The 19,675-nt window shown below is 37.9% G+C and overlaps 1 protein-coding gene across 1 annotated transcript in view; it reads right to left on the reverse strand.

Annotated features, from left to right (window-relative positions):
* Nucleotides 1–4,320: 4,320 nt before the first annotated feature.
* Nucleotides 4,321–19,675, reverse strand: part of adcy5 (adenylate cyclase 5) — a 94,678-nt gene continuing 79,323 nt past the window's right edge. The window contains exons 11-21 of the mRNA XM_037790103.1: nt 17,625–17,722; nt 13,873–13,960; nt 12,476–12,592; nt 12,025–12,183; nt 10,658–10,842; nt 10,541–10,561; nt 10,130–10,262; nt 8,938–9,201; nt 8,228–8,432; nt 7,872–7,996; nt 4,321–6,076 (exon numbers count right to left, since the gene is read on the reverse strand). Of these exons, the coding sequence (XP_037646031.1) occupies nt 5,948–6,076; nt 7,872–7,996; nt 8,228–8,432; nt 8,938–9,201; nt 10,130–10,262; nt 10,541–10,561; nt 10,658–10,842; nt 12,025–12,183; nt 12,476–12,592; nt 13,873–13,960; nt 17,625–17,722 (1,524 nt within the window). The 3' untranslated portion in view covers nt 4,321–5,947. The remainder of the gene's footprint in view (nt 6,077–7,871; nt 7,997–8,227; nt 8,433–8,937; nt 9,202–10,129; nt 10,263–10,540; nt 10,562–10,657; nt 10,843–12,024; nt 12,184–12,475; nt 12,593–13,872; nt 13,961–17,624; nt 17,723–19,675) is intronic.

Here is a 19,675-nt window from a genome sequence, read left to right on the forward strand (position 1 = left end):
TCAGGCTGCTAATCAGCAGATTAGCATTTCATCGTCCCTCTCGTCCATCATATATAAACAGTAATCAGGATGAGCAGAAGACAAAGGAGCTCGTCTATACACCGAGTGATGCAGTGCTGCTGCCATCTGTTGGTGAGCGACGGGAACAGGATTAACAAATCCCAAATGATGCACGAGACGGCTTTAAAACAGAGATAGTTTCTCACTATAGATGCTTTATGGCCAAAAGTATGTGGACAATCTGAGCTTTACACCCACATGTGATTGTTGAACATGCCATTTAAAGGAATACTTCACCCCCAAAATGATCATTTCTAGGGCCGTCAATCGATTCAAAATGAACCTTAAAGGGAGATTTGTCAAGTATTTAATCCTCTTATCAACATGGGAGTGGACAAATATGCTGCTTTATGCAAAATTAATGTATATATTTATTATTGTAAATCAATTAACAACACAAATCAATGACAGATATTGATCCAGAAACCCTCACAGGTACTGCATTTAGCATAAAACAATATGCTCCAATCATAACATGGCAAACTGCAGCCCAACAGGCAACAACAGCTGTCATGGTACGTGTCCACAGGCTCCGTCATTTCAACGCTCCCCATTCATTGTCTATGTAAGCAGCCGCGCAATGCATTCTGGTAGCGTGGCGTCGCGATTTGAGACTAGGCGTCACAACGCCCGCTCCTCATTTGCATAAAGTTGAGGGCTCGTCTATATGCAAATCACGGGCGTCTGACGCGACTCGCCGCCTCTCAAAACTCCCGAGGATCTTTTAAGCTAAACGTTGTTGATCCAAAATAAAGACAGATTCATCAGCTGCATGGATTATTTCTCGCCTCAGATGTTTTCAGAAACACATTTCAGTGAACTATTTACGTGAAATAAGAGAAGAAAGTTTCCAAACGAGCCTCCAGACTGGTTACGGTTTGAAAGCTGGGAGCAGCAGCCGGCGGCGGGAGATCGTTCGTCCAATCAGGAGCCGAGTGCCTTGTTTCTAGGGACAGCACACCAAGCGTCTGATGCTGGGAAGTGTCGCGTCCCCTCGCGATAAAAAACGCCCCTGTGAACACGTACCGTCAGTGTCAGTTTTTCCTCGCCAAAAATTAGCACAAGTTTGGAGCGTTATTTAACCTCCTTCATGACCAGCTAGTCTGACATGGTTGGTACCGATGGATTCATCAGGTTTTCTAGTTTACTATGATACCAGGATCTTCACTCTGAGCTCGCTGCAACCTAAAAATCATGCGTTATTATCCTGTTAACTTTGACAGCCCTAATAATTTCTATACCAACTACTCACCCCGTGTTACCTTGAATTCTTGAATTGTTTCTCTCTCATGCCTCCACGGTGAACGGAGAATCAAGAAAAGTAGAAAGGTCTTGATGAACTGGAGTAAATGGAGGCCGTGTCACAACTGGTGCAGAATAATCCAACTCTCATTGATCCAGTCGGATGATCACGACTTCTATTTACAGCCCTGTCTCCCAAAAGGAACGTTCCCATACAACTAAACTGCAATCTCAATTATGTTTTGAGGGGAAATTATATATATATTTTGACTGTTTGTCTTTGACGTAACACAAATACGTTTGTAATGACAGTCCGAGGAGGGCTGTAGCATGAAGCGACGTAGCACAACGAGCGACGCACAGAGCAGGTGACGGAGTAGAACAAGAGAGCATTAATGGAAGTTACGTGGAATAAAAAGTGTTATAATAACTAGTAGAACTACGAGTATAACTTGCAGGTTTGTGCAAAAACTCTCGTGAGACTACCCGACAACCTTTCCTGACCTTTCCTAACACGCTGTCCTCTGGTGGAGAGACGGGTCTGTTGCACACTGTGGCGTGATATCAGGTTGCATTGTCATGTTGAAACCAGAATGGACGTTCCCCAAACTGTTACCATAAAGTTGGAAGGACAACATTGTTTAAAACATCCTTGTATGCTGCAGCATAAAGATTTCTCTGAATTGGATCTAATGTACCAAACAACAGGGTGTCCACATACTTTTGGCCATGACGTTCTGTCAGGGATGAAAGACTGAACCTTTATCTGCGGTGCTGTACGAGTCTGCTGAGACGACAGCTTGAACAAAGCAAACATTCATTCATGTAAGTCTGTTAGTGAGCTGACAGAAGAGATGAAGTCGTGTTGTACCTGTGAAACATCAGCAGTTTATTGGACTGTAAAAAAAAAAAAAAAAGAGCATAGTGTTTGGCATGACAACAGAAAGAACCCACGCTGCCTCACCTCGTCGTCTCATCATCAGGAGGTTAGAGATGAGGAGGAGGTGAGCAGAACCCCCTCACCTCTGATCCTCCTCTCCTCTCCAGCCCCTCCTGGTTTCTATAATGGCACATGTCTGCACAGTAAAGAGTAGAAAAAGGGCTCACATGGGCGTAGCATGGCACCACGTTCATTGAGCTCTAGTGGTGGTGGTGGTGGTGTGTGTGAAGATAAGATAAAATATAATAGATCCAGCAGTACAGTACATTAAAACAGAAACCACCAGAGTGGACCAGTGCAAGGTTCAGTTCATTCTAACGACTCAGAGCAGCAAACGTTTGGACCAAATGACAAGTTTCTCTTTCTCTCTCTTTTAAAAGCAAAAACAGCAACAGTTAAAGGAGAAGACTGATGCTAATAAATGGATTTTAATATGTATCACACGAAAAAAAACTAAATCATCAAGTATTGCCCGTGTAGCAAAACCCAAATATATCTTATCAATTTTAAAAAGCTGTTACAACTTATTTAAATATATTTGCATTTAAATGATGGATTATAGAACTGTGAGTAAAATAGAAAAATAATAAATTTGCTTTAATGAGTTTAATACATTTCCTAATTCTGACAAAATCATCAAATAATATTCCATTTTTAAATGCAAAGTAATTTAAAAGAAATGTTCTTAACTTTAACCTTTCCATTTTTTACCTTTGTTTCCATTTCGGGCCCAATTTACGGTAATTTAAAGATGCGTCACCTAAAACAAACTGAAGCCCGACGCACAGAGTAGCAACAGGAGCTCTGATTGGTCAGACTCCTGCCAACACGTTGCAGCTGGCCAATCAGAGCTCAGCAGCTGCTCTGTGGGGTTTAATTATCTTTCTAATGTCTAATTATCTTCCAGTATTTTCTATTAACTCAAGAGTTTTTTTGTGCATAATTTTAATTAAAATTGAATTAATTAAATAATTAATATTAATTAATTTGTAATTCATTTCTGACAACTATTTGAAATTTACATATTTATGAATGGATTCTGTAAAAGTCTATAATATTCCAGTGGCATGGTCAAGGCTCCATGCACTAGTTGTATGCAATGTAGTTTATTTGGAGTCAATGCCAGTAAATACTCACTAATGCAATCCACCAAATGTATATAAAATACACAAATAATCCCAATAAATGCTTTATTTGCTCCTATTTGAGTAACGTTTGCTAAAAACGACAGTGATTGATGATTTCGTTTTTTTCCGTAAGATTTGTTGACAACAAAAAATATATAAAGCTAGCTTCATCCTTTAAAGGGACAGCACAGCACAAAAATCCAAGCTACATATTGTTCCTCTGCCCTTTAGAGCTATTTATCAATCTAGATGTTTTGGTGTGAGTTGCCGAGTGTTGACGGGAAATGGACAAAAATAAAGAGAGATTTTGGTTATTTTTTTATATTTATTAACTACATTTTAGTCTCGTCTTTTTTCGTCAACGTTAGTGTTTAATGACGTTGGTGCCGTTTCGTCTTAAGTGGTGGACACACTGCCCGCATGAGACGCGCGTCTGAACACGCAGTCACTTTGAGAGCTCGAAGAGTTGATAAAGTTTGGGGTTTAAATCAACACCTCCTGCTTTCATTTTGAAATAAAAGCCCTAAAGCGGGTTTTCTTTGCACAGAATTCCTTCATTTGTTAACACGGGGCTTTTATTCTGAAATATGTGCCGGACAGTGATGTGGAACAAGCAGTGACTTGGAAAGCATCATAAATGAATACAGTACGGAGTTTTAATTGTGGATTATTACTATTATTTACGAATAACCACACGTTTCTGAACCTTTCTCTGTCTAAAATAAATATAAATGATATTTATCATGAAGTTAAATGGCCATTAAAAGGCAAACTCTATGCAGAAAGAAAGGGCTGACAGCAGCAGCAGAAACACAGCTGACAGGCAGCCGACACGCAGCCGACACGCAGCCGACACGCAGCCAACACACGTCTAGTGTGAACACCAGAAGCCTGCATCACGCAGCCACCATGCGACGCAGCCGCCAGGCGCTCTTGATGCGGGTAGTGTGCCCACGGCTTTAGTCGTGGAAAAAAAGGTCGTTGACAAACATATTTCATCATAGTTTTCTAAATGAAATTAACACTGCTGTCGAGTTTTTTTTGGCGATTTGAGCACCACAAACCGAGAGACTCTATGGCCGATATCTTCAACACCAAAACAATGTAGATAGATAGATAGATATCACTACAGGTAAGAGGAACAATATGTAGTTTTGATTTTGGGGTGAACTGTCTCTTTAAGCTTGATATATTCCTCAATATTCTCAGGTAAAAACTTGACACTGTGTCCAGACATTTACTGATTATACTGTAATCTGTGACTCAGCCAAGACAAACAGAACCAGCTGTAGTGTTTGGTAATAACTAAAAAGAAAATCAAAAGAAAAATCACTGAAACCGGCAGATTAAAGACAGTTAAAGTTTGTCTGCTGAGTAACGAACGCTGTAATACTGAAGAACTGCTCTGATTGGAGAAAAACAAAGAACAAAATAAACCAGCAGATTTAAAGGAAACATTTCCTCGTGGGCTCGTGTGTCCCCGTCCACAGGATGAGCATCAGTACAGAGTTCATATTAAAGGCCTCATCGGAGATCATTTGACATTCATTGGGTCGTACCATCTGATTGAGCAAGCAAAGACGAGGGGGGGGGTGCAGAGAGGGGCGGACGGCTGAAAGCACTGGAGTGCAAAAAGACAGATGCATTCGCCTCTCGTCCTCTAGTCTCTCATTCAAAGTGCGAACACGCTCGGTTCGGACGGAAATAATCAGAAATAAACGCTCCAACGAGGCGTTCAGGGGCGTCAGTCAGCTGTGGCGCTACGTTAAGACCAGGCAACGCCAGCGAGGACTTTGATGAGTGATACAGTATGTACATCTGAATACACATTGGTGTTTATAGATAGCTCTCTAATATATATTAATGTACAAAATATAGAATCTTAAAATATCTGCTAGCGTTTGGTGTTCTGAAGTCAGAATACAAAATGTCGAAGATTAGAAAAAGTTGACATCCTCTTTGTGTGTTTTCGTGTGTTTATATGCTGATGATACTGTAGTGTACGTTGGTGAATTTACACGAGAAGCTTTCTGTAAACACCGCGGAGTCTCTGTTCGTACAAAAAGCAGTCTCACCTCGTCTCCGATAAGACACGACTTCTGTTAATTACTGATCAGATATTGATACGAGGGGACGGATAGTGCTGCGGCGCCGGCTGAGCGTCCACACTCGAGTGATTCGTACCACGACAACATGGACATTTAACGTACAGTACATAAAATAATACACATAAAAACTGTCCCGTGTTTTACATGTATACTTCAGCAGGAGAAAGGCAGAGAGGAAGAGGAGGAAGTGGCATAGGTCGCGTCCCGCTGCAGGTTTGTCCCAGAAAAATCTGGCAAAATCTCTCGGAGAACATTTCTTCCTTTTAGGAGTTCGACTCACACAGCTGGGAAACATCTGTCTTTATGCACTGATTGGACGTCTTTGGTCTCCATGGCAGATTCAGGCTAGCTAGGCCTCTCCCACTCAGTCTCCCGCCGTTGAGGGGACGCTTCAGTCGAGTCTCAGGCCGCCGTTTGCTATCAGGGGTCCGTGAGCCTGCTCGCTGTGTCCATCGGTCACTCAGTTGAGGTTAACTGCTCGGCGGTCCATTGGTGAGGAAGTAGGTCATCATCTCACCTTTGCCCTTCACTGTGACCAGCCCTCTGTATTCCAGTGTGTAGTTATAGGAGCTCAGTACCTGGTACAGGTCGGCCGTCACCTGAGGACAGACAGGGGAAAGGGACAGTGAGTGGACAGCAATGTCTTTATTAAACTACTAATGGCGTCCATTTCAAAATAAAATCATTCTAAAATTATCTAATTTACTTATTTTGAGAAAAAGCAGAATTGTATTTTATTTCATAGCTCTTTAACGTCATCTTGGTTTTTGGCCGTCGCCATCTTGGTTTTTGGCCGTCGCCATCTTGGTTTTTGGTAGTCGCCATCTTGGTTTTTGGCCGTCGCCATCTTGGTTTTTGGCCGTCGCCATCTTGGTTTTTGGCCGTCGCCATTTGTTTTTTGTTTTTTGGTTTTATACACATTATTTTTTACTGGTTATAAATAAACAAACAAAGTAGAAAAAATGTGAGAAATAAACTGTAATACAAACTATTTACACGTTTTATCTGAATTCTATTTGTGGCTTTTTGGAGACGGGTACGGTCCGTTAGCTAAACCTGCAGGTCCAATAGATTTTTCTATTTGATTCCAGGTCAAAAACGACCTATAAATAATTTAATATTATAATATCTCTTCATTTGTTGTTCTGCACTGTTGACAAACATAAAAGACATTCTGTATAAAAGCTCCTTTCATCTCTTTTGACAGGTTTTATGGGAATATTTCATGTTATTGTCAGCGGTTCCAGTCGTGGCGTTGCTTTGTCACTTTCATGTTAATCAGGAGGCGGCGGTGCATGTTGGCTCCGGTGTAAATGAGTTTTCAGAAGGTGCAGCAGAGATGAAATTAAAGGTCCATCTGTGTTCAAAGTAGCTTTAATGATTTTCACATCTGATAGAGCAAAACCAATAAGTCCGTTTTTAATTAACATTTTTCATTAACGTGAACAGACTTTTTCTGAACCCGTCAGCTCCGAGCTATTCTGGTCAGAAATTAGAAATTCATTTAATGTGCTCAAGCTCTGAAAATCTGCCCTTCACACAGCAGACGCTGCTTTAATCACTTCAGTCTCAACATTAACGTCTTCCTGAACTCTGGCAGGAGGACCAAATTAATATTAGGAGAATGCCATATTATTAAACTACTAATACAGAATGTGATGGGATGTATAGAAACGAGAGTATGCGATGGTTACTTTAATTAAAATCTTGCTGTGTGACGTCTTCTATTCGTGACATAAATAATAACGTGATTTCAAAAGTAAAATGATTCTAAAATCATTTAATTTACTTATTTTGACAAAAAGCAGAATTGCATTTTATTTTATGGCTTTTTACTGTGTTTAGTGAAATGACTCGTTAACGCCATCGTGGTTTTAGGCAACCATCTTGATTTTTGGCCATCGCCATCTTGGTTTTGTCCATCGTGGTTTTTGGCCGTCACCATCTTGGTTTTGTCCATCGTGGTTTTTGGCCGTCACCATCTTGGTTTTGTCCATCGTGGTTTTTGGCCGTCGCCATCTTGGTTTTTGGCCGTCACCATTTTGGTTTTGTCCATCTTGATTTTTGGCCGTCGCCATCTTGGTTTTTGGCCGTTGCCATTTTGGTTTTGGCCGTCGCCATCTTGGTTTTTGGCCGTCGCCATCTTGATTTTTGGCCGTCGCCATCTTGGTTTTGGCCATCTTGATTTTTGGCCGTCGCCATCTTGGTTTTGGTCATCTTGGTTTTAGGCCACCATCTTGTTTTTTGGCCGTCGCCATCTTGGTTTTGGCCATCGTGGTTTTAGGCCACCATCTTGTTTTTTGGCCGTCGCCATGGCGGTTTTTATTCTACAGCTCTTTACTCAGTGAAATGACACGTTAATAATAAGAGAATATTTAGTCAGTGCAGCGTTACCTGGATCCTCTCCGGTACACCTGTGCTGTCCATGCGACTCGCCACATTCACCGTGTTCCCCCAGATGTCGTACTGAGGCTTCCTGGCCCCGATCACCCCGGCAACCACCGGGCCGATGTTCAGACCTGAGAAACAAAACAAATTAACAAATAAAAGACTTATGAAAGAACTTAATCTTACCTTTCACAATAAAAGCCCTCGACAAATAATATTCACAGGCGAGTATTTTGCATTTTCGTGATGTTTATCCGTCACGCCGCCGGAGGGTAAAGCCCTTCAGTCTTTCTCTTCTGAGAGTAACCGTTAACGACGTATATAATCTCAGAGCAGCAGCATTATTCTTTTCTGCAGCTCACCTATTTTCATCTTGAAGTTGTTAAAGGAGTGCTCGTTGATGTATTTCATTTGGTCCATCATCCTCATGGCGTAGTCGGCCAGGGCGCGGATGTGCGAGCGCCCGGCCTTGTCGTACGTGGAGTCGTTGAGGCCGGAGGCCGCCATGTAGGTGGAGCCGATGGTCTTGATCTTCTCCAGCTGACGGAACTGGTCCTCGCTGATGATCTGATGGAGGCAGGAGAGGAAACGTTATATATTTATTTATTTATTCTAACAAAGCTCCTATTGATTTTTTTATTTCCTCTATTTATCAGTAACAAACAGCGATTTACAAAACACACTGAAACCTGCATTTAATCTGTACTTCTGATATTTATATGGTCTATTGTTGCAGACTATCTGATGATAATTGTAGAGCATTTTAGCAGCTAAAGAGACAGATATATTTCTCAAACCAGACATAAAGGAGAGAGAATATTAGACTTAAATTCATCAGGTGATAATAAACATGACTCCAAATGCATGCTAGAGTTGCTCCGTGTCTACCGGAGGCGTAATGAACTTTTATCGTTATTTTATAGTGCGTCTATCTTGAAGTCTAAAGCATTAAGAACATTAAAAACCAGACAGAAACCAACCTACTCCTGACTTTACTGTGAACCAACAGGCTCATAAAGCACCAGTGACACCAGTAGGTCCCACAGTGGAAGCCACAGATTTACATCCTCACCTCGTCGAAGTCGGCGATGATCTCGTTGAGCAGCCGCAGACACTCCACTCCCTCGTTGTTGGCCTCCAGCTCCACGTAGAACTCTGAGAAGTTGCTGATGGAGGCGAACATGACGGCCACGCACTCGCACGACTGGTAGTAGAGCTCGTCGTTACGCCGCTCGCGCTGCAGGAAGTGGGCCGCCACGTCTTTGGGCAGGATGTTGTGGAGCAGACGGCGGTTGTAGGCCTGAAGCTCCTCCATCTCCTCCTTCTCCTCTGTGGCCTGTCGGCGTTCAATACAGAAATTACACATTAAAACTATACTGGTGAAATTTAGTAGAGATATTCATGGTCTCCAGAGGATGATGGAGCCATAAAAAATAATGAATCTGTAAAAGGATAAGAAAATAAATATGGAAATATAAAGAGAAATAAATAAAAGAATTAGTAAATAAAAAACATGGAAATATAAACAGAAATAAATACAAGTATTAATATGAAAATAAATAAACAGGGAAATATGAAGAGAAATAAATAAAAGTATTAGTAAATAAAAAACATTGAAATATAAAGAGTAATAAATAAAATAAATAAATGGGGAAATATAAAGATAAATAAATAAAAGAATACATAATTTAATAAATAAACAGGGAAAACACAAAGATAAATAAATAAAATTATTAGTAAATAAAAAACATGGAAGTATAAAGAGAAATAAATAAAAGAATAAATTAAATTGGAAACATAAAGGCAAATAAAATATGAAAGAATAATTATGAGCATTTTCTTTTATTTTCACATTTATTTAATTATTTCTGTATATATGTTTTCATATATTTCTTAAAATATATATATATATATATATATATATATATTTTTCATATAAATTACTCTTTTTAAAAATTAATTTTATATAATTTAATTTATTTTTACCCCTTATTTTTCGTTATACTTTTTCCCCAAACGTTGACTTATTTGCTACATAACTTCTGCACTTAAACAACACCACTTCCGTAGTAAGCTTTTCCTAACCAAGTTGTTTCCTGTGAAGACGGATTTGTATTTTGAAAAGACTGTATGAACTTGACACGTGTTGCTGGACATTCGTAGGAGAACGCACAAATAATGAGGACTAACTTTTCGTAAGATATCCTACGAACCGTTGTACAAGGACACGCTGCACGTGCACACACACACACGCACACACTGACCTGCAGCTTCCAGAGGAAGTCGAGTCTGGCCGTGGACTCCACCTGCTGGGCGTGAAGGTAGAGGGCGAGAACGAAGACGGTGATGACCACCGGGGTCATGATCTTCAGAGGAACCTTGGTGTCCATCACGCAGCTGGAGGTCCACACACACACACGCACACACACATTAGGTTTACAGATGTACTGAACACCTCATCATACAGGTGTTGAGTGATCCTGTTTGGGTGTAAAGACACTTTACGGGCACAAAAAGCAGCTGCCCTCTAAATCCTGTCTCGTTAGCGTTGGCATCTGTTGCCTGCAGGTCATTACAGTTCCATGCACGCTGCTAATGATGCTGTTAGCTTAATCAGATGACAGAGGTGATGCTTGGGGTCTCTGCGGTAACAGAAGATATATCATCAGTCTCACCTTGTTCCGTTCATGTGCTCGCTGTGAGGGGAGGAACAGAAGAGAGCCAATCAGAGATCACATTGAAACACTCCAGGCGTAATAAGAACACACACAGCCACAGCGGCGGTGACTCACACTACGTTGACGGCGTTGGCCATCACCAGCAGGTCCTGGTTGTCGAAGAGGATGACTTTGGGCACCTCCATGATGAGGAGGTAGAGCAGCTCGATGAAGAGCATGAGGAAGAGTTTACCGAGGCTGCTGATCTGCAGGAAGACGGAGCAGGCCAGCAGGCTCAGCAGCACGCAGGACGAGAAGTACTGAGGGGACGTTAGGAGACGGGACATTTCACTTTAATGTTTATGGCTCAGACTGAGTGAGTCACATCCAGACGAGTTATAAAACACACAGCGTTGACCACTGAACTGCTAATTTAAACATTACATTCATACCTGCTATTACCCTCACTTAGCATCCATCTGTTCTGCTACTGTTCAAAATGATATTCCCTCGTCTGAAGCATTGGCATTTTAAAATATACAATTACAACAAGTCACTGTGACAGAACATTTGTATCCTTTTTATTGCAGTGATGTATTGTTCTAAAAGCAATACGGTACTTTACAGCAACAAATGAGAGACGAAAAAGAACATTTTGCCTCATTTTACCCAGGAATTAGTCTGCTGCAAATTTTGGCAATCTACATAATGTCATGTATGTTAAGTAGGACTGTCAATCGATTACATTGTTCTGTTCTAAATTAACATTAAAGGGAGATTTATCAAGTATTTAATCCTCTTATCAACATGGAAGTGGACTAACATGCTGCTTTATGTAAATGTATGTATATATTTATTATTGTAAATCAATTAACAACACAAATCAATAACAGATATTGATCCAGAAACCCTCACAGGTACTGCATTTAGCATAAAACAATATGCTCCAATCATAACATGGCAAACTGCAGCCCAACAGGCAACAACAGCTGTCAGTGTGTCAGTGTGCTGACTTGACTATGACTTGCCCCAAACTGCAGTTTCATATGATGCCAGTATCTTCACTCTAGCTTTAAAACTGAGCCGCTACAACCTAAAAATCCGAAGTTGCATTAATGCGTTAAAGAAATTAGTGGTGTTAAAACGAATTTGCGTTATCATGTTAACTTGTGACAGCCCAAGGTTTAATGTTCTTGTTCATGTTCTGATGACATTTTATGCTTCTGTGCCAAGCTTGCAGCAGCACTAAAGTGTTCTTTGGTTAACGAGGCTGACTAAACATTTGTCACAGATGTATTTGATCAATTAGTCACAAACGCATCATGGTGAGTTTTCTTGCAGAAACTTAATTGGCTTCACTGCTTCAGACACAATAGTTCTGTTCATGGCACCACCAGATTGGCTTGTTGTTGAAAGAAACAATAGAATAAACGGTGTTCTTTTGATTTAAAAGAAGGTATTTGCAGACAACACAACAGACGGAGAACAAGGCGCTCCTGTACCTCCGGTAAGCTGCAGAGGAGGGCGTCGTCTTCACAGGGGATGTGCTGAGAGTCCAGGCTGTAGTTGAGCTGGTGGGCGTGGCACGCGTTCACAGCAGGCAGACTCATGTTGAGCTCCGCCATGATGCAGCTCCGCAGGTCCATGCTGCTGCAGGTGAACTAGACGAGGTCAAAGGTCAGTAAGGACACATCAGAGGAGAATGAGGCTTGAAGGTTTCTAACTGAGTGAAATGACCCAGAAGTGTCTGAGCAGCAGCCATGATGAGAGCTGAGAGAGTCCTCTAAATGCTCAGTAAAGGTGCTTCAATGCTTCCTTTATCATCTCCTTCAGCGTCGGGTCAAAGAGGCTACACACAGTGTTTTATGAAACGTGACTTGTTTATGAGATTTCAAAATGCTCACTGCTTTGATTATCTTCTTATTCCTCTTTTGTGAACTGTGTTGAACTTACAATGTTGATGAAAGCAGAAAGAAAGACGACGATGATGGTGAAGACGCCCACCAGGGTGCTGTTCAGTCTGGACTGGACTATCCTCTTGGAGAGAGTCTGCAGAGGGACCGGGAAGAGCTGGCGGGTACGGAGGGTAAAGTAGAACATCAAGAGAGGAACTCAGTCAATGGATATTGAGTTTGAACTCATTTAGATCTGATAAATAAACCCCCTGAATACTGCAGGTTACAGTCACCTGATGTAATATCTGACATGTATCCTCTCTGTGCGTTCAGGAGATATATCCAAACAGAACCATGAATCAACAGTCCCTGATGACCTGTCAGCCGGCGCTGAGAGCAGGAAGTGGACGGATTAAAAGCCTCCTGAGGTTTGACCTTTGAGATCTGCTCTTTGGCATCATCGCCCTTCCTGTTGTCTTAAAGCTCAATTTCTATTTATCACCAATCAGTGAAAGTCTCCCAGATGTTCACTGATGCTTCTATAGAAACGATTTTAATGTTTCTAAGGGTTAAAGGTCTGACTGCATAAAGAGTTCATTACTGAGCTTGTGAATGAGACATAAATACGACAACATAATTATGTTAGATACAGAGCACTTCCGCACTTAAGTAACGCCACTTCCGTAGTTATTTTAACCCAAACGTTGACTTATTTGTTACGTAACTTCCGTACTGAGCTGCAATAAACAGGGAAAATTCACAGAGATTGATGTTTTACTAAAAAACTATTCCTTAAATCATCCTTACTTTATTTCAATGCTGCCTAACAACCTGTTTAGCTGTCAGAGGTCAAGGGACCCTTTGAAAATGGCCACGACAGTTTTTCCTCGCTAAAATTTAGCGTAACTTTGGAGCGTTATTTAACCTCCTTCATGACAAGCTAACGTTTCCTTAGGTTTTGTAGTTTCATATGAAACCAGTATCTATCTATCTATCTAGCTTTAAAACTGAGCCCGCTACGACCTTAAAATCTCATTAAAGAAATTAGTGGCGTTAACACGTTGTTATTATCACATTAACTTTGACAGCCTTAGTATTTTTATATCACGAATGGTGACGTCTGCACTTTGCAACAAGGAGTTTAGTTAAAACTCTCATCTGAAAGAACTTGTTATGAGGTCAAGAGCAGACACTGACATTATCTGGAATCAAGAGCAAGTACGGCATCAAACCACAGCCTGATAAAACGTTTATCAGATCTCTCTGATACTGAAGTTCCATATAAAGAAATAAGAGCCAGCCCTTCTCTGTTCTTGCTGAGATAGATATTCTACAAAACTGCATCCTCGTAAAAATCCTAAAAGGGCTCCTATCTCTTATCGCTCTAGAAAAGATCTGCACCAGGCGTCCGGTTTATTATGGTGATTTCATTCATCACAGGCGGAGAACACTCACCCCAAAACAGCAGTACACAGTGGAGACGAACATGACGGCCGTCAGGATGACGAGACAGGTGACGAAGAAGCCGATCATCAGGCTGGAGCTGCAGACGACACAGTCAGGATGTCATTATATTTCATATCGGGTTTATTTCTGGCTGCGTCTCTGTTTGTTTCTAGGAAGGTAATAACACTGACATTAGTTTCAAGGCAAGCACATTAAAGAATGAGAGGTGGTGAGGAGACGAGGAAGGAGGGACTCTGAGGTATTAAGACAGGAATAAAAGATGAGAGGGGAGTGGTGGGATGAAAGGAACAAGGAGAAAGGTTAATAAAGAGACGGACTAAAGAAGATCGATACTGAGAGATGGGCAGAGAGAAAAGTCTGAGTGTAGGAGAGATTAAAGAAGAAGGAGGGTTTGCCTCCAGACAAAATCTGTGAGAGCTCTTTGAATCTGGCTTCAATGACACTGATTTAGATTTGATATTCTCTTTTAAACCTCATCTGTTCAGCTTTTCCACTTTTATAATAGAGAATAGAACTGGCTATAGATGCTGTAAGGACGAAAGCAACGTGCAGGAGTTCTGAAGACTAAAGGTACACACTGAACAGATTAGCCACAGTTTAAAGAGAATCTCAGGGATGTATAACAAACTGATTATGTAACTAATCAGGCTGATCACATTTATTGTTTGTTGTTATAACTACGAAAAGTAATGCACTGTAATTCGTATATATATCCCACGTACTGTATAATCCACGTAATCGTGAACCAGGAAGTTTAAGGAGCGTGAAGCGCCGCGTAGGGAGGAGGTCGGGGTGGATGGATGTTGTGTTTATCACACAACATCTGGACTCAAGTTACGCCACTCCCAGAGTTATTTTAACCCACACCGCCATCTTTTCCTAAACCTGAGTAGTTTAGTTTCCTAAACCTAACTAACTATTTTTGTTTCCTGACATATTATCTTGTGACTTTTTATGACATTTTTGATGACATAATATACAATGACTTTTTTTCTGACATACCATAGTATGATTTTATATAACATACTGTGCTACGACTTTATGACTTTTTAATGGCATTTTTTTAAGTGACATATTATATTATATATATATGTATTTTTTTTTTACAGCGTTTTTACGACATACTATAATATGACTTTTTTCATGAAATTTTTCATTTTTGGACTATACTATGACTTTTTTTCCTTAAAACTTTCGACAAACTATACCATGACTTTTTTTTCATAACATTTTTGGACATACTATACTATGACTTGTTTTCCTTAAAACTTTCGACATACTATACAATGAATTTTTTTTTTCATAACATTTTCTGTCATACTACACTGACTTTTTTTCATGACATTTATCGACAAACTATACTATGACTTTTTTCCGTGAACATTTTCGACATACGGCCATGACTTTTTTTTCATTAAATTTTTCGACATACTATACTATGACTTTAAAAAAATAAATAAAATTCGACATACTATACTATGACTTTTTTTTCATAGAATATTTCGACATACAATACAATATTTTCGTGAAAATTTACCACATTATACTATGACTTTTGTTCGTGAAATTTTTTCGACATACTATGACTTTTTTTTTTACATATCCTACTATGACGTCTTGACATATTTTCGACACACTATACTATGACTTTTTTTGGTGAAAATGTTCGACGTACTATACTATGACTTTTTTGTCATTACTATTACTATTTCGAGATATTTTTGGACATACAATTCTATGACTATTTTCGTGAAATTATTTTCGACAAACTATATGATGACTTTTTTCATAAAATATTTTTGAAATACTATACTTTGACTTTTTTTTGTGAAAGTTTTCAACATACTAAAACTAGGACTTTAAAAAAAAAAAAAAATTCAACATACTATTCTATGTATTTTTTTCGTGAAATTTTTCAACATGCATAAATGTCATATTAAATCATTCTATTTCCTCATTCACAACATCTCTTACTAAAAGGCAGGAAAAGGGTATTGTACCTACACAAATATACTATGAACTGTGCTTATCTTTGACCTATGACTTTTTTTTGTGAAAATTTTCGACATATTATACTATGACTTTTTTGTCATTACATTTTTCGACAGCCAGCTCAGGAAGCTCAACCTGCCTGGGAACCAGCAGCAGAGAAAGTCTTTGGTGCCAGCCTGCCCTCCATCCAGGACTTATACATCTCCGAAATCCAAAAACAGGCAGGAAGCTACACAGCAGACCTTTCACACCGCGGACTCAACCTTCAGGTTCTCCCCTTTAGTAGATGCTAAAGAACACTGTACGCCAAAACAACCAAACTCATATTTTGTAATATGTACACCATCTGTCACTGTCAAAATGAATCCTACTAACTGTATATACAGTATATAGACATCTTTACATGTACATACTGTTCATACCCATCCAGTCCGTGTATAGCCATTCAGTATTTATTTCTTTGCACTATTTGTTTGCAGCTTACAAAACACTTGACTTGTATTGAGACGTTTTATTTAATTTCTTGTTTTATTGTTGGTCATTTATACCACTATTGTTTCACTCCTTGTGTACATAACAGTACTGTCAATACCTTGTCATTATTTGTCCAGCTTTCTTGTTCCTAGCTGTTATTTATATTCCTGTGAAAGTAGATTGAGAGAGATTCATAAAACCAGACTAAAACTCCTTGTATGTTTATATTTTAATAAATCTGATTCTGATGACTATTTTTATGATTTTTTTTTTGGCATCTTTCTTTACAAACTATACTATGACTTTTTTATAATATCTTTCTGGACAAATTATACTATGACCTTTTTTTCATTACATTTTTGGACATACTATACTATGAATTTTTTTCATAAAATTTTCGACATACTATACAATGAGTTTTTTCCGTGAACATTTTCGACATACGACTATGACTTTTTTTCATAAAAGTTTAGACATACTATGACTTTTTTTCAAAAAAAATTTGTACTATGACTTTTTCTCATAAAGTTTTTTGGACATACTATACTATGACTTTTTTCCCTTAAAATCTTCGACATACTAATATGAATTTTTTTTCATGAAATCTTTCAAAATACTTTTTTTCATACATTTTTGGACATACTATACTATGACTTTTTTCAAACATTTTTTGGACAAACTATAATATGCCTATTTGTTCATATATTTTCAACATACTTTACTATGACTTTTTTTCATGAAATTTTTCGACATACTATACTATGACTTTTTTTCCTTAAAACTATTGACATTGACATGAATTTTGTTTTTCATAAAAATTTTCGACATATACTATACTATGACTTTTTTCCGTGAACATTTTCGACATACGACTATGACTCTTTTTCATGAAATTTTTTCGACATAATATTCTATGATTTTTTTTCATACATTTTTCGACATACTATCCTATGACTTTTTTTCAATTTTTTTTTGGACATACTAAAATATGATTTTTTTTCATAAAATTTTTGGACATACTATACTATGACTTTTTTTTATAACATTTTTGGACATACTATACTATGACTTTTTTTCATAAAATTTTTAACATACTATAATATGACTTGGTAAAACAACAGTAATGACACAAGTGTCTCTGAGGAGCCAAATAACTGTCACCCAATTTTTGAATAGCACAAATTTGAGTCGGTCATGGGGGGGGGGCATATTTCAGTGAGGGGATGAAGAATTTAAACAAATCTTTGGCGTAGTATTTCAAAGTGTTGACTCACGATGGCACAATGACGATCTGGATGAAGCAGATGAAGAGAAAGACGAGGGAGGCGCAGGCCACGTAAGCCCCGAACCTGGAGTCCACCTGTTTGGAGTACTGTAGGAGGGAACGAGGAGGACAATGACAGAATTTAAACATTTTTACATCACACTTTTCCTTTCTGCCCCTCTGAAAGCAAATAATAAAAAAAAAATTAGCCAAAAAATGTGCAAAAACTAAGACTTGACTTTTGGCTTTTTTGTAAATTTGTGGACTGTATTCTTAAAATAATATGGCTTTATAATTGAAATAACTATTGTACAGGTAAAAATGCCATGAAAAAGTTAAAATATAGTATGTCATAAAAATGTTGTTAAAAAAAGTGAAAGTATAGTATGTCATAAAAATGTTGTAAAAAAAAGTTAAAATATAGTTTGTCATAAAAATGTTGTTAAAAAAAGTGAAAGTATAGTATGTCATAAAAATGTTGTTAAAAAAAGTGAAAGTATAGTATGTCATAAAAATGTTGTAAAAAAAAGTGAAAGTATAGTTTGTCATAAAAATGTTGTAAAAACAGTTAAAATATAGTATGTCATAAAAATGTTGTAAAAAAAGTTAAAATATAATATGTCATAAAAATGTTGTTAAAAAAGTTAAAATATAGTATGTCATAAAAATGTTGTAAAAAAAGTTAAAATATAGTATGTCATAAAAATGTTGTTAAAAAAAGTGAAAGTATAGTATGTCATAAAAATGTTGTAAAAACAGTTAAAATATAGTATGTCATAAAAATGTTGTAAAAAAAGTGAAAGTATAGTTTGTCATAAAAATGTTGTAAAAAAAGTTAAAATATAGTATGTCATAAAAATGTTGTTAAAAAAGTTAAAATATAGTATGTCATAAAAATGTTGTAAAAAAAGTTAAAATATAGTATGTCATAAAAATGTTGTTAAAAAAAGTGAAAGTATAGTATGTCATAAAAATGTTGTAAAAACAGTTAAAATATAGTATGTCATAAAAATGTTGTAAAAAAAGTGAAAGTATAGTTTGTCATAAAAATGTTGTAAAAAAAGTTAAAATATAGTATGTCATAAAAATGTTGTTAAAAAAGTTAAAATATAGTATGTCATAAAAATGTTGTTAAAAAAGTTAAAATATAGTATGTCATAAAAATGTTGTTAAAAAAAGTGAAAGTATAGTATGTCATAAAATGTTGAAAAAAGTCATACTATAGTCTGTCCTAAAAAACGCCACAAAGAGTCATAGTATAGTATGTTGTCAAAAAATGTCATAAAAAGTCACAGTATAGTATATCATTAAAAATACTTCTTTATTCTCTAATACTCTGTATGACTCCTTCAAGATGTGTCTTGACTTGTGACAGTAGAAAGCAGAAACTTTAAAGACTCCAATTTTAAGATGGTAAAATCCCAGAACAATCAAAACTAAATAAGACAAGACAAGAGGTCGATATTATTCATCATTACAATAAATTATTAGTTCTGTTATTTAAAAATGATGCATTTCTAGGCGGCTCAGTGAGCCCCCTGAACCAACACACCATGATTTCTTGAAGAAATGCCGATTATGTAACATGCTAATATTGAATGTATTGTATTCAGACCTTTGCTCACTCAATAAAAAAGATTGTAACAAAAAAAAAATCATGTTTATATATTATTTAGTTTTTGATCAGGTGAACTAACAGATTGTGAGATAATTGAGAATATCTAAAACCCTGTTTAGTTATCTAAAAAATAAATAAATCAACATCAGAGACCTTAAAGAGAGGTTGTTTTTCTCATTTCATTTAATTTGACATATGACAGACTTGATACTCTATTTGCCCCATAAGTTTTAAAAACACCTCTGCATATACAGTAGTTCCTGGAGTGCTTCGAGGCTCAGACAGCTGGTAGCTGTGTATTACTGTTGTTTTCTTGTCTGCTATCAGACTGAGGATCTATAGGATGACGAGGCTGCGTATGAGTCCAGGTACTGAAGGCTGAGATGATCTCATCCTCAGCAAGCTGCAGGCTCACATAAAGTCCTTCTGATCTGCTACTGAGT

Source organism: Sebastes umbrosus, chromosome 13 (genome assembly GCF_015220745.1).
Source record: "Sebastes umbrosus isolate fSebUmb1 chromosome 13, fSebUmb1.pri, whole genome shotgun sequence".
Classification (NCBI taxonomy): Eukaryota; Metazoa; Chordata; class Actinopteri; order Perciformes; family Sebastidae; genus Sebastes; species Sebastes umbrosus.